At 36.6% G+C, this 16,666-nt stretch overlaps 1 protein-coding gene across 4 annotated transcripts in view; it reads right to left on the bottom strand.

Annotated features, from left to right (window-relative positions):
* ubap2l (ubiquitin associated protein 2-like) overlaps positions 1-16,666 on the bottom strand; it is a 230,061-nt gene that overhangs the window by 69,068 nt on the left and 144,327 nt on the right. For all 4 annotated transcript variants that reach the window (XM_039751895.1, XM_039751904.1, XM_039751923.1 and 1 more), the window contains 3 exons: positions 15,521-15,707; positions 6,019-6,097; positions 1,916-2,138 (listed from right to left, as the gene is read on the bottom strand). In XM_039751895.1, coding sequence (XP_039607829.1) covers positions 1,916-2,138; positions 6,019-6,097; positions 15,521-15,707 — 489 coding nt within the window. The remainder of the gene's footprint in view (positions 1-1,915; positions 2,139-6,018; positions 6,098-15,520; positions 15,708-16,666) is intronic.

The raw sequence follows: 16,666 nt of genomic DNA, 5'->3' as shown, positions 1-16,666 counted from the left end.
GACATTTACAGAAGATCTTGAAAAGACTTTTCTTCAGTTTTCTTTGTTTAGTTGGATTACTTTAATCTCTCTGTATTGTTGAAACGGAGATGAAATAACCATTTATTAAAAATGTTACAAAAACCACATGCTTTCAAAGGGTGTCCTAATGTTTTCACATGACTGTATATATATATATTTATATATATATTTATTTATATATATAATATATATATATATATATATATAAATATAAAATATATAATATATATATATATATATATATATATATATATATATATATATATATATATATATATATATATATATATATATATATATATATAAATAAATAAACTTAGGTAATGAATCCTCTAGATTACCTGAAAAAGTGGTGGAAAATTAACTTTTCAAATATATTTTTAGATAATGAATGGAAGTCAACTATTAATACAATACACTTTAACTTATGTGTAAAACATAGTCCCTAAGCCGGCATCATCTGAGGATGTCAAATCAGACAACTAGAAATCAAAGGGGATAACAAATTATACATCTACTTTCAACCACAGTTACACACTCCTAAAGTATCACCAGCTCTCCCCATTTTTCTGTCAGCCAAAATCACGCTGTTTGTCTTCACCCGTGCTGAACGAATTTTGTCCAGGTATGGAGAGATCAGCAGCAATGCCCTTTTCATTTTTTTACCATGCTGTTGTGGTATATACATAATGTGCTATCAAATAGACAAGGACCTTTACTATTTGTGATGTTAAAAACATGTGCTTCCTGTTTTCTTGCAGCTGTGGTGAACTCATACCACTTCCAAGTGAGAGCTCATTGGCTGTATGTTCACAGAGCACCACCTCTACAATTTATGACAAAAATCAAACCTTTTTGGTTGCAGACCAGTCTGATGAAGTTGCTGGGAATATCAAACTACAGAGACTGGTGGTCATGGCAGCCCGTAGAGACTATACCCAACTCAAAAAGATTACATAAAGGTAATGGCTCTGTCACACTATACAATTTTTCCAGCAATTTTAAGCAGTAGGCTTCAAAAGTTATACATTGCACACATTTCTTTTGACTTAAAACTATCCACATTACATCTGGATCTAAAGCCTCTTTGTGAAAAAACTTAACAGGCAACCATTTCCTTAGATCATATTGGAATACTTGCTGATATATCTGTTAGTTTTGGGATGGCAGTAATTCCTAAGCCACTAAAGAGCACTGTTTGGATCTACATATGATAGACCATTACTGCTAAATGACCAACTGAGATAAATTACACCACAATGCTAAAATGCCACACCCGTCTTTGACAAAAGGAGAATCCAAAACCACCTACTACAACATAATGGAAAAATATACTATTTTTTACACAAAATGACAAAAAAAGGTTACATTTACTTTAATAAACTATTCATTATTTTTTGAGATCTGGGAATAATTTATCACTATTATCCTCAAATAAAAAAGCAGACTACTTGACTACTAATTGCTTTCTTTGGTCTATACCTTTCAGTCACTACTGAACTAATTTCTTGTTGACATTTTGTTTTTGGTCTTTAAATACTCTGAGCAATAAATGCTTTACAAAACCAATACATGCATTGTTCCAATTTTCCACTGTATTGAAGAACAAGCTCTAGCTTAATTATAGTTGATTGATTTAAAAAAAAAAAATCTCATCTTGAAATTTTCTTGAAATGTACAATCTCCTAGGCAAAGTGAAGGTTTTAAAACATTTTGTCACTGCTTATGCTAATTATATTATATTTCATTCACTATTTTTGACACTTTTCTGCAAAACTGCATTTAAGCAGTAACTAGCTTCCTATAAGCACACTAATGCAGTATTCACTATTCACAACAATCTACTGGATAAAATATGTGACACAGGTTAAATAGTAAAAGTCAACAGCTTTACCTGAAGTAGAGGCAATGGAGCTGCGAGTAGAGACTGGTGTTGCTGTGGAGTTACTGCTTAACGTGATACCCAAGCTGCTGACTGTGCCAATACTAGAGGAGACAGTGCTGACAGCTGGTGGAGCGGCCGTCACCATACTGGACACAGCAACTGCCACAGCTGGGGAAGAGGAAAAAGTGCTTGCGGAAGAATGCAGACTGGGTTCGCTCTCCACATTTGTGTGCTGAAAATACAAAACCAGAGTGTAAAAAGCTACCAAAATTATACGGTAACAATTCTCACAAGATAATCCCTTTGTTCTTAAGCTAAAAATGGAAAAGGCCAACATAAATCAAAGAACTAACATGGGATGGAGAGAAGAGTAAAGAAAATTTAAATATAACAATGGGGGTGGGGGCTAAGTCAGAGCGCGAGAAGAGCATGTACAAAGGAAGAAAAAGTCAACATAAGAAACATTTGCTTTATTATGTAAAACTGGAACGGAAATGAATACTGCAAACCCTGCAAACCATGATGGAAATCAAGCTTCAATAAACATGCTGTGTAAGATGTAAATCTTTTTAGTAGTTGTACTACATCAGTATTTTACTAGCCAATATCTGAAAATGCAAATTACATGAATATGCCTGAATAAAAGTACTTTATTTTGTAAAGCAGGTAAAGAGGTAGAGAAAAAGCATTACTGCCCAGAAATACTCTGCAGAATTAGTTTTTTTTTTTTTAATAAAAAACCCCTTTACTGTAAAGCTGTAATATGAAGCAAAGAGATAAAAAAAGCACATTTGACTAGCTAGTGAATAACATTTTTAATGCACATGGCACAGGATATACCAAAAAGGTGCTTAGAAACTTAATCTGCGAAATGAGTCACAGGCTAGGTTCACATAGTGCTTGATATTTAACAGTAGAGAGAATACTTAAAACATCTTTGTTAAAAAAAAAAATAAAAAAAAATTGGTAGAGACTACTTGGATTAACAATGATTGGTATTAGTTTATTAATTTGAATGTGTAAATTTCATCTGTACATTATTAAAACCACTTAATTCAGTTCACAGTGGCAGTAATTATTAGTTTTGTGCCCAATTGTGCTGTGATTTCATTATATGATCAGGGATGCCAGGAAAAGGTTATTGCACCTTCAGGTCTGAGGACTTCAATATGTAGTTTTAACTTCTACATGGTGGCTAAGACTGGTGATGTTATTTCAGGGCTAAAAACTGCCAGTAGTCTGCTAGTCTGAGGCTGCAACATTTCCTGTCCGATTAGCATTTTGGTTGCGTTAATCCAATTGACTAACAAATAATTTACTTGTAAAAACTGTTTCTGAAGTCGTTAAGCTATTAGTATCACTACTTCAATTGGACTAATGGTAAGAAAAAGCATGCAAAACAGAGAATGAGGCTTATGACTTGCTTGTATAAGTGTTGGGTGATGTGGGTACAAATTTACTCCATCACCTGCTTTTAACATGTTAACTAATGCAGACAACATATTTTGTAAGTACAATATGTTCTAATATTTTATTTTAAAAGCCAAAGTAAATAATTTGTTAAAATCTACACATTTCTAAAAAAAAACAAACTGGAAAAAGCTGCTTGCATAATTATTGAAACACTTCAAACTGCAAAAGCTTAATGTGGCAAAGTGTTCCCAAACAACTTATTTTCTTTTAATTTGGACCTAACTGAATAACTTGCTTCTGCCAGTGAGCAATCAAGAATAAATGTCACATTTTCTGGATGTAAAAATCACTGTTTAAAAGTTATTAGCCAGGCTGTGTACCTACTGGAGAAATGATGACCAAAAAGTACCAGAGAAGTGTGAAATAAAGTGATACAAATGCATAAGAAGGAATTACGAAAGTTAGTTGTTGGATTCGCATGCACAAGTCCACAATATCAAGCACTCTCCATAACTTTGGACTATTTGGGGGGGTGGAGAAAAATTCATCATTACTTAGGAACAATGCTGTTGGGACGATTTCCAGAATCAATCAAAAAAGTGTGTGGAGGTTGGTTCAGACTTAAAAACACACTGAAGGTTTCTACTGTAGCAAATGGAAGCCATACTAAATATTTAAGTATGGGGTTTGAATAGTTATACAAACCGTTAAATATATGTTTGAAATTTACATTTAAAACCAAATAAGTAAAACGTCAGAACCCCTTAGGTTGTGAATAAAATACTACAGTATCTCACAAAAGTGAGTACACCCCTCAAATTTGGGTAAATATTTTATTATATCTTTTCATGGGACAGCACTGAAGATATGACAGTTTGATACAATGTAAAGTATTCAGTGCACAGCTTGTATAACTGTAAATTTGCGGTCCTCTCAAAATAATTCACACAGCCATTAATGTCTAAACTGCTGGCAACAAAAGTGAGTATACCCCTAAGTGAAACATTTATTTATGTTGACCCAATGAGCTGAATTTTGTTGAGCAGTGACCAGATTGCTAATGGGGGGAAAAAAAACACTCTATGATGTAGCAGTTTGCATGAAGGGATTACTACTACTACCTGAAACACCACAACTGGATGAAGCTATAAGCACTGGTAACTCAGGATCATCGCCTTCAAATTAAGAATTAGACTTTTGATTCCTACTTGGACAAAATGGAAGTTTCAAAAGCAAAGCAATGTTGCCTATGCGTGAAAGATAAACGACCAGTAAATGTCCAAATAAGAGATTCCAGCAGGAGTTTTTTTTTTTTTTAAACAATTAAAAGTATGATCACTCATCAAAACTGACTAGAAGAAGCTATCCTTGCTTAGTCAGAGGTTATTTGTGATGTGGCTAGAACTGTAACTGCAATGCCACCCACCCAAGTCAGTGTTGTAAGACTATTTTCACCTCTAAAAATAAAGTCAATTTAAGAGCTTCTATGAAAGAGGATCTGGCAGAAGCAATTCTTAGAACACTGCACTTAGTTAATTTTGGATTGCATTTATCAGCTATTCTACTCTACAACTGTATTCCATGTTTAATACATACTGTTTTTTGTTCATGTAGTTAAGCTTTGTTTTAGTTTTAAAATTACTGAAGAATGTGGTTTATATTTTTTAAACTATTAAAGTTAATATTCCTTATTTTTATGTATGCTTACTACTTTATAGCCATTTGATAAAAACAAAACAATCAATAAAACCTTACTGTTTTCATTTTATTGTTTTTTGTTTAACTGGCCAACACAGTACAGACTCTGCTTCCTAGCCAGTCATTCTGTGGTTAAATGATGTGTATGTTGCCCTCCTTCAATCAACATGGAAAATACAGTAGCATATTAAATACAAAGTAGTCGGAGTCAGAAGTCCCGGAAACTAAGGAGTCAAAGAATTGATCTACCGACCCCACAGCCCTGGTTAAGACACACATTAAACCCAACACAACCTGCATTTTCAGCACAAATGTGAAAGCTGCCAGCAATGCACAATATACAGGAAGGGTATCGTTAAGCATCAACATTGCTTTGTTCATTATCATTAATATATCCAATCACTCTGTCTGGGAGTCTACATCTCTACATGCCAGCTATATGTCTGTATCTATGGTAACATAACACTTGGCTGTTAATGCAATATAAAATGAAAATCTGTATTAACTTATAGCCTGTGGCTAAATTACTTTTCTGTCTCTTGTATCCTGACAGTAAATAGTTTTCTAATATGGCTAGTAATAGTGTCCCTAGATGGAAGATGGCAGCATGACAAGGTAATTGATTAGCACCCAGAAGCCTTTTCCTGCCTCCACAGTTACTGTAAATATATCTTGGTTCATTTCTGTAAAACCTACTATGTTTTAGAACTTTAAAACAACTTCCTGAATCACTATGCCTGCATGTTCCAGTGTAATCTTCAATTTTTTTCAGACTCTAGGTATAAAAGAGCATTTTGAGAAAACATGTTCAAAATTCAACTAATCCAAGCAAACCATAATTTTAAAAAAGCTTTTTATTCAAACAGACACACAAATGAAAGAGATGTGAAAAAATATGGCATTTGCCCAGTATTGAAAAGCAATTGTGTTATGCTTTAAAAAATAAAGCAGGAAATTAAAAAACACAGAAACAAAGTACAGACTAAAGCTTATGTTCTTACCAATAGAGTTGATGTTGAAGTGCGAACAGAGGATGACGACGATGACGACGACAGGCTATTCTGTTGTGAAGATAATGAACTAGAGAAATGGAAAAAAATGTTAATTACGTATGCATATTATTTCCTATGTACAGTCATCTACTGGGTATTTTTGGGACACTGTACTAATCCCCTCCAACATTAGGCCTCTACTTGGCAATAAAGCATTTTATGACTTGTTTGTATACTTGCCATCAGCAAAATCCAGCCTTACTGGTGCTAAGCAAAGACAGATAACAGCACACTATTTCAATCTTCACTGATAATATGGACACAGGCATAGTTTACCATAAAAGAAATATGTGGCTTACTCATTGCATTAAATATTTGAATACTGCAGTTAAGATTAAAAATAATATTTTGATAGCCATTTGTAGAAGATATTAGAACAATTAAGAAATTGGCTTATCTGAAAATGAAGGCTTGTAAATTACATCAAAAATGCTAAGAATATTGAAAAAAGTGCTCGTTGCTGGAGATACCGAAAATTAATGCTGCATTAATGATGTTAAATAAATGTGATTATTAAGTCAATAAAATATCTTGCATATGAAAATCATTTTTCATTACTGTTAATACCTCATTGTTAAATTACAAAATAACCTGCCATTTACAATGAAAACAAAAGGTGTTCTGGCAAATTTCATGGTACTAGTGAGTGCAACATCCATAGCTTGTGATATGCAATGCTATGAGGAGTATTCTAAATTATTCAAATACAGCTTAAAACAACAAACACTGAAGGGCTGAGACATGGAAAAAGTATGTTCCATGAAAAAAGAAGTTATACTCTTTACTAAATTTTCTCTGACAAGGTTGTATTTAAAGAAACACTGAAAATGTTAGTTGTAGTCATTTTAAAGCTAAAGCCCAACTGAAGCTTAAAAGTTAATATCAACTGGTACATGTAGTAGTTAATAAAAGTTTACAACATAAATACAAGAAACAGTTCTCATTAATTTATCATGCATTACCATAATTTAGAATTAAAAGAAATACAATTTTTGGAGAATATTAGCGATGTATTATACTGTAAAACTTTAGAAAAACTTGTCAATATTATCCATGTTTTACATATTCAGGTTTTCAAGCTGCACAGCCTTATTCAAAGTTCCTTTATTTCTAATGTTCATTTTTTTATCTTCAAATAGTAGGCTTGCAACTATAACTTAACAAATCTGCTGTCCACTCATGTTAAAACGCCTGCCTGTCACTTTCTTCTATATCCTGGGTAGTGATTCGGAGACTTTCAGATGAGCAGTCACTGATTGTGAGCTTTCATACACAAAGCCAGCCACTGGTCTTCACAGCCGAATACCTCAGTCTCGCAAATATTCTGTAAATGAAGGCTACAACTTAACATGTGCAGGAAAACTTATGTGATGCATAATGGCAGTTCCAGAGGTGTGTGTCAGCAGATTAAATTTTGGTACTAATCAGCGAAAAAGTGGGCAGTTGCTCAATAATAAAGGGACTGCTATATACTTAACACTAGAATTACCAGAGCCTACAAGAAAACTCGTAAATCCGTTCTCACCTCTCCGTCAGCGTCTTTTGTCCTGTAAATAGGCCAATTAAGACAAGCAGCCTGCTACTCCATCCCCCCACCATTGCAGAACATTCACAAAATTCTCCCAGCTCATTAAGAATCCCCGGTTCAATCCCGAGTGTCTCCTATATTTACTGTTTTCAGTAGTGAGCTGCTCTTATCTATACTAATAAAAGGCAAAGCCCTCACTGACTCATCACTAATTCTCCAACTTCCCATGTAGGTAGAAGGCTGAAATTTGGCAGGCTCATTCCTTACAGGTTACTTACAAAAGTTAAGCAGGTTTCATTTCGAAATACTACGAGTAATGGTCATAACGGTCGACAGCCATATTAAACTTTATTTATGGCCCCATCTTCACAAAATTTGGTAGGCGGACTTCCCTGCGCTACCGAAACTGATGTACGTACTTATTTCGGTAGTATGACACCACTGTTGGCTGCCATATTGAACTTTCCAACGGTCTTTGTTACCTATGAGCCCATCTTCAAGAAATTTGGTACGCAGGTTCCCAACGCTAAGTGAATCCTACTTATGTACATATATACATCCATAGCCTGCAGCTCAGGCGCCGTGTAAGGTGGCGTTGTGACCCCCATCCCCAAAACCTCCCACGCTGTTGGCTGCCTGCCTATATAAGGCCATCCGTCGCTACGGTCACTTCATTCCCTTCCTTATTTCGCCACTGTATTCATATCTCCCTGCTGATAACTGCAGCCTTTTTATTTAATCCATGGCTTCTCCATTGTTTTATTGTTCATTTATTACGATTATAGTAATTGCATAGGTATTTTAGACTTCGTTTACATTGTTTAGGTACCCATTTCCTTTATCATTCCAACTGTAGCCCCATTAACATGTCTATTGAGGTGATCACCATCAATCAAAGAACTGTCACTTACCAAGTGGTTTCCATGCTTGGAGATGATGCCTGCCTTTTCCATTCTCTGTGTTACATATTGCAAGGCCAGATCAGGCTCACTCTTGATATCCGGAGGAACATTGTGTCTTATGTATTGAATGACTGGGACAGGTTCAAGGTGTGGACTGATGACGGTACAGGAGATAATTATACTACACAGGAGCACTATAAAAGAGTGAAATGCTTAAGACCTTCACCTATGGTTCTGCATATGAGTTGATGGCTGCCGCTCAATTGTTCGGTTATCGCTTTCAAGTGTATCGAAATGGCCAAATATTTTACACCTTTGGACAACCACCAATGCCTCTTAAACATCATAGATTCACAGGTGACTACAGATTTAAGGTGGGACGGATTTATGAGTTTTCTCGTAGGCTCTGGTAATTCTAGTGTTGAGGCATCAGTTTTTTCTTATTGAACATTTACATGAACAGATACTTCATTCTGAGATGTTCTGCGCCACCACCACCTACTCAAAGCATCATGATGCACCAACATTGATGGACTGAAAGCCAGAAGTCTACGTGACCATCATCATCAGGTCCTTCCATGAAAACCCTAAATACAAAGAGGACTGTTTGACTTGTGTTAGGTAGATTGCCCAGAGGGGTCTGGGCGGTCTCGTGGTCTGGAACCCCTACAGATTTTATTTTTTTTCTCCAGCTTTTGGAGTTTTTTTTTTGTTTTTCTGTCCACCCTGGCCATCAGACCTTACTTATTCTATGTTAATTAATGTTGACTTATGTTTATTTTTTATTGTGTCTTCTATTTTTCTATTCATGTTGTAAAGCACTTTGAGCTACACTTTTTTGCATGAATATGTGCTATATAAATAAATGCTGATTGATTGATTAATAGTTATGTCATTTGCACTGTGCACCAAAATGCATCTATTTGCCAGTGTATGTATTATTCGGTGTTTGTTCTCTTAAATTCTCAAACTATCAAACAAAGACATATAGGTTGGATATTAATTTATGTAAATAGTTCTTGGTATTGTACAACATTTTTCACTAGGCACATGCACTCATTGTACTCTTGGACAATAAGCCAGCCCGAGTCAATGTTCATGCTACCACATATACCAAGTCTGGCATTAGATTATATTAGAATAGTCATGCCTACTACAAATACCATTTGATGAAAAAAGTGACTCTTATTAATCAGTTTTAAAAGCACATCTCTAACATTGTAACAAACTTAAAACTAACCCTAAGCTGTAGATTTCCAGAATTCCCAACTGAATTACTCAGGGAAAAAGTAGTACTAGGGTGATGTACCATGTTAGCCATTATGAATGTAATGAGAAGTCAAGCAAAATGACACCTTTTATTGGCTAACTAAAAAGATTATAATATGCAAGCTTTCGAGGCAACTCAAGCCCCTTCTTCAGGTAAGATGTAATCCTGTTGCCTGAAGAGCCCGAGTTTCCAGGGAAAAAGTAGAAATTTAATGTATCATTTATCATAATGCTTCATAGAAATTAACTACAACTTTCAAAGGAAATGTAAAAGCAAACAAATGACTCAGCTTTTAAACCCTGAACTTACAAGGAAGCTTTAAAAATATACACATTTTCTCCTATATAAGGCACGCTAGAACTCACTGAGGCTATCAATGTCCATGAGCAAGGAATAAAGCAAAAGCTGAAGATGAACAAAGTGTGTGCCTACCAAAGTACCATCCAGAGAACTGGTAGTTTTACACTGTTTGTGCCTACTTACTGTGGCAAAATGTTAGATGTGGTGACACCAAGATAATAAGCAACTAACAAATCATGATCCCTCTATTAGAGTTCTGGTCCTCGTTTGCTCTTGCAAGACTTCATTTTTCAATTCTTTTGCAGCCTAACACAAAAGGCCAATATTAGAAACACTGAACTATTAAAATACTTCCGTAGCTAACAAGATAAGGCACCGTCCACACCTTGATGCACAAAATAATAGCAATGCTTGCTTCTAAAGACTATATTTAATTTTTTCATATTCTGCATACCATCTAATTGGAGGTTGCTGTCCACTTGAATGTACATTGAGGGTTCATACTTAGCTTGCACTTTGATAAGATTATAAGCAAACATAAAATACTTTTATCAATAGTTAATACAATGTATATGGTTTCAAAGAAAACAAGATCGATCAGTTTGAAAAAAGGGAGACATTCTGATAGCTTCCTCTGTATACTTTCTCTTAAATCCCTCTAAAGCTCTCAAGAGCTGCAACACAATGGTCAGAGAACTTGGAAATTTCATTCAGATAGAAGAGTGTGAAAGACAGTTTGAAATGCGAGTGTTTGGAGCTAAGCAGTGGGCAACTTTGCCCACTGCATAATTGCTGATACAAAATTATATCAGCAAAACAAGTATAATGCTATAATAATCTGAATGCTTTCAAAAATACCACTGACAAGATAGCAAAGTCCCACAAAATCACCATGCAAGTTGCTTTAAGGTCAAATGTTAGGGAAAAAAAAAAACCCAGAAAAATTAAATCAAACAGCAGTGGGATGGCAATGGAAAAGTCATTACTTTCTGTGCTGTATTCTAAAAGTAGTAACAGTGAAGGCGGCACCTTTCCAAAAAAAAAATTTCCTTATGAATTTAACACTAGAATTACCAGAACCTACGAAAAAACACAAATTTAAAAAAAAAAAAAAAAAAATTAAACATTCGACGTTTTGAAGAAATCATTTTATGACACGATTTATCTTTATTTATTTACTTACTTCCTAAAGTCACAAGTAGTGTGCAGAGGTGTGGTGTTATGGGTCCACAGCTCGTTGAGAAAAGGCCATTCATTTTAAATAATCGCCGCACCCGTGGCGGCTTCGTGAGGGGGGCGTTGTTGTAGCGAGCCGCGGGGCAGTCGGCGATGTGGCCGTTTCTCACGTAGTGCACAGGTGAGGAACTGCCCACATTTGTGATTGCTCCCGTGGCTAATGCTACAGCTGTGATGGCCCCTCACGTTTTAAAAAGAAGCGCGAGTCGGTTGTGGAGGAAGGAAAAAAAAATGGAGAGAGAAAAAAGGAAAGGAGAGGACAGAGGTTAACGGGAGCAGGAGAGGAAGCAGGCGGTGCGTGAGTGTGGTGAGCGCGCGATCGAGCGCTGGTGGACAGCTGCGTGGAAGCTGGGTGTTAGGCCGACACCCAGGTGTTTGTGTTGATGTCGCTCCCGCTGAGCGATCAGGTAGCGGGAGTGACCAGGGAAGGCGACTGGCCGCAGAGAGGCCATTGAAAGGCAGCGGAAGTTGGGAGACTTGGTGGTGGGAATCCCCAACGTGAGCAACCTGGCCGTTGGTGGAAACCAAGTTCTCCGGGACTGGGATGAGTGCCATACCGGAGCCAGGGATCGGGAGGTCTCCAGTCTCGTGTGTGTGTCTAGAAGAGGGTAGCTGCAAAGAGCGTCTTGCCTGCTGCTTGGCCCAAACGGGATTAGCAGGCGAGACGCTACCAGAAAAGCACCGGATTAGTTAGTGTTTTAAGACTGCTTCCATAAGAAGATTTAACCTCTTGTTTTAAAGGATTGTCTTTTCTTATTGTTTTAACCTCCACGTTTTTTTCATTTTATGGATTTATTTATTGAAAAACTGCACTATTTATGGAACACTGTTTTTGTTTTTGGTTGACTGTTTTTAATAAAAGCACTTTTGCACTTTTTGCACCACCCCTTGCTCAATTGTTTATTTGCCTTCACTGACTAGCTCACTCGGTTTCATTATCGACGGTGTTGGGTTCAAGGGTTCCCAAACAGCCATGGGAGCGTGGATTTTGAACCCACATCGTCACAAGAGGGCATGCTCAAAACTGTGTGTAATGCCACGAGAAGTGCCTGCTGACACTTTAGTATGCAAGCAATGGTATGTGCATTCTTACTCCGATGTAGAAGGGAGCTGAGTTTACCTCTGTTAGTGCGTCTATGTGAAAACAGCAGTATCAGATGCGGGGGTGGGGAGTGTTTGGGCTCGTGAACGCGGCTGAGATAATAAAACTGACTAACAAAAAAAAAACCCCAAAGCTAACCTTTACAAGTATCATAAATTACACAGGCTGTTACAGACTGAAATCAATGTATGTTTTTATTCTAAAATAGTAAGACTAAGAGCAGTTTACTTTTTAAAATGGAGTGGTGCAGGATCGAACTCGCGACCTTTTGATTCCTAGTCAGCAGCTGATTCTATTGCGCCACAGAGGCAGTCATAATCAATGGGTGTCAATGTCGCATGTTAAGGCGGCTTTTTGTTTCTGCAGTTATATTTTTGAATAAAAGCCCAATTGTGTTAGATTTGTACCTTCTGTGAAAATATTTCTTTGATATTTGGACTTCAGGCTTCATACATTATATAGTTTATGCCTACATTTTGTCATCTACTACTAGAATATAAAAAATGTTTCTGTTTTAACAATGTGTTTACACAGATTACTGTAAAAACGGAACAGACATGAAATGCATGTGTTCTAAACAACGATCTATTATTTCCACTCTAAAACTCCACTTCACTGCCAGATAATCAATCAAGGCATGAGCTGGGAGAAGTTTGTGCACGTTCTAAGTCGGTGGGGGATGGAATAGCCGGCTACTTGCAGCTTTTCTTTTATCAGCACATTTAGATTAACAAAAGACGCTGGCAGAGAGGCGAGAACGGTTTTAAGAAGCGATTTAAGGTGGGACGGATTTACGAGTTTTTTCGTAGGCTCTGGTAATTCTAGTGTTGAAAGGATTAAACAGAGAACAAAGAAATAGAGTATTTGGTTGGGTGATTTGTAATTTCTAGCAGCAGTTTATGCACAAGATGTCACATTGGTGGGACACCATCTTGTTTCAACATTGCTCATGAATACTGGAATAAACCCACAAGTCAATCAATGGCAACAAGGATATAAGGTTTTTACATATGCAAGGATGTCTTCTTTCAAATAAATCATAAGTTTGTAAAATATATGCCAAGGCAAAAGGCAGAAAACTACTGAGTGGATCTGCTTTTATCAAAGATCAAACATATGTCGAGACACATACAGATAAAGAGTTAATGCCATTGGTTACAGAAGTTTCACAACTTTCTAATGATGTACAATTGTAGTATAAAAAAAAATTCGTCATAGTTCATAAAAAGAATGAAATACATTGGCATAAGCGAAAGTTAATTTTTTACGCATCTAAACGCACAAGCTTCTGTGAAAGTACACATGGACTATTTGGTGGATGAGTAATACATGAAGTTTGTACTAGCGAAAGTTCTTTAAAATAAATAAAAAAACAAAACAAAAAAAAACCTACACACTCCATACAATTGAGGAAGCCCTTACTACATCTGCTGTAGTTTCTCAGCTGTCTGGTAACTCTTCACTGCCACCCAGTGCCTGTCTCACCTCTTCACTAAACTCAACCTTACTTTTTCATCTTCCACCATTTGATCCTTGGCTCTGCCCTCATTCTCTTCCTCTTCTTGATCTCCAATATCATCCTATAGACCACTATCCTATGCTGCTTAATTACACTTAATTACTTAATTACTAACCCTAACCCTGCCATCAGTTTGCAGTCTTCAATCTCCTTCAGATCAACTCTTCTGCACAGGATGTAATCTACCTGTGTGCCTCTTCCTCCACTCTTGTACATCACCCTATGTTCATTTCCCTTCTTAAAATATGTATTCATCACAGCCATGTCCATCCTTTTTGCAAAGTCCACTATCCTCTGATCATCTTCATTCCTCTCCTTGACATTATACCTACCCATCGCCTCCTTGTCTCCACTGTTCCCTTCACCAACATGCTCATTGAAATCCGCTCCAATCACCACTTTCTGTCCCTTGGGTACACTGTTCATCACTTCAACTCACTCCAAAAATCTTCTCTCTCATTCACTGAACACCCAACTTGCGGTGCATATGCACCAACTACATTCATCATCACATCTACAATTTCCAGCTTCATAATCATTACACTGCCCGACACTCTCTTCACCTCCAAAACATTCTTGACATACTGTTCCTTCAGAATAACTCCTACCCCATTTTCCCCCCCATCCACACCATGATAGAACAATTTAAATCCACCTCCAATCCACCGGAGTATCACAAATAAAAATACACAGCATTAAAGAAACTGCAGCTGCTATCATCAAAAAACATTCTCAGCAAAAAAAGTTGTGTGCTGTTGACAGCTGTGTTTCAGAGAAGAATTCTAAGGATTAAGACAGATTTAGAGTGCTGCTGGATCATCCACAAATGTGAATACGAGTGTAATCACCAATGCATTTCCTTTTCAGGTATAGAGTGAGCACATTTTTACAAATCTTGCAAGACAGATGAGGCAATGCACTATAAGCACACGTTCCCAACCTATTAAGACATGGATTTCTTACCATTTGAAATGACTTTATACTTTTAAGTTGAAACCAATCCAAAATTTACAACTGCAATCTACACCACATTTCAAAATGCAATTAATGTTGGTCTTTGCAAGTGAAGTGACGCACGTACTGGTTAATAAGGCAACTAACAAAGCAAAATTTGTTGGGAACTATCTATCTTCTGTGATTATCAAAGACTTTAATTAGTTGTTGCAGCCCTACATCAATGATGTGCATTTGTCCACAGCTCTGTTCCTAAGTCTGCAGAGGAGTGCTTCCTTCTTCATATTTCACTGTATACAATAACTAAACATGATTAACTCAGAAATAACCGTGTGCAACCTGACAAAGGCAAGTGAATTCGGTATTAAAAGTTAAATGCACACACTGCCTCTCTGGCAAATTTTCTTTTTGATTATAAAATGACTTTTGGTGGATGTCATGTTTTTAGGATACTGGGTTAGTGCGTCATGAACACTTACTGCCAAAGTTGTATCAGATTTAATTGTTTTCAGAAACACTGAATGACTGTAGAACGTCAGAGGTAGAGCAGCATGGTAAACTACTTTCTACTGGAGAACATATACAAACTGTTTGACGACAGTGAGGATCTCTTATAAAACATGTTTACACTACCACTCACCTATTATGTTGCTGGGATGCAGGTGCGGTAGTGCTTGGGAGTTCCTCATTATGATTCAGGCTGTTTAACGTAGCATGCTGATTGGCTGTGGTTAGAAGAGATGAGGAGCCAGACACAGAATCCGGGAGTGAAGCCATACTTGATACAACTGGGGATTCCACCGGCTTTACTGCAGGACCAGCTGCAGCTGGAAAAAGAAGCACATAAGAGATATGCTGGTATTTTCAGATTATTGCTTTATACATTAACTAGAACAAGCATGACAACACCAGAAAGCTGAAAATTCTTCACGTTTTCAATCTAGTTTTAATTTACAACTTCTAGTCAAAGAAAAAAGTGGATATTTAAAAACATAAGGAGAAAGCATACTTGATTTCTAGCTTGAACTGACTGTCAGTGTTCCAGGCAGGGATTAAATAAACATATTATAAAAACATATTTAGCTGCTTATTGGCCCTGCCAATACCTGTCCTAGGAAAATTACAATAAAAAATACTCATATTTAAACTTCTAGCAGCCATCAACCTGTATTAATAACTTGATCTTAAGTACACATAAAATGATTCTTCATTTGCTGATCCTTTGAAACTCAGTATGGTTTTGGCTACTATGTTTGAAAAGTTTAGCATAGAACATCACCAATCTGTTTTGTGGACAAACAAGCTTCAACAAGATGATGCTCTCAAATAAGCTTTGGTGCTTCAACAGCAAGACACAGTCAAGAAATCAGCACACTTCAGCAGTCCTGACACAAAACATATGAAAGAAATGTCACCTTAGCAAATGTTGCACATCCTGCTAACCTATCACTCAACAACCTCTACTGGCACTCTCAAGTCTCATTTTAGACTAGATGTACTATTACGAAATGCTCAAATTACCAAAACATGTCTAACTAAAGACAGATAAAGCAAGACCAAAAGTGAGGTTGTGACACATTCTGCACACACTTGGGTTCAGGGCATCTGTAACATAACCGAATGGATCAGTGTTGTATTTAGGAAACTTGGAACCAAAATTTAAAAGAAAACAAATCCTTATTAAAAGACACAGTAAGAAAAGCTGTAGTGTCAATGCGCTTCAAAATAATTGTAGTCCTCTACAATGACACTAATTGAACATATACAACAATGGTGGGTCTGTATA

Source organism: Polypterus senegalus, chromosome 1, assembly GCF_016835505.1.
Source record: "Polypterus senegalus isolate Bchr_013 chromosome 1, ASM1683550v1, whole genome shotgun sequence".
NCBI lineage: Eukaryota > Metazoa > Chordata > Cladistia > Polypteriformes > Polypteridae > Polypterus > Polypterus senegalus.
Note: the sequence above shows the minus strand (reverse complement) of the source record. Positions and strands in the feature narration are given on the sequence as shown.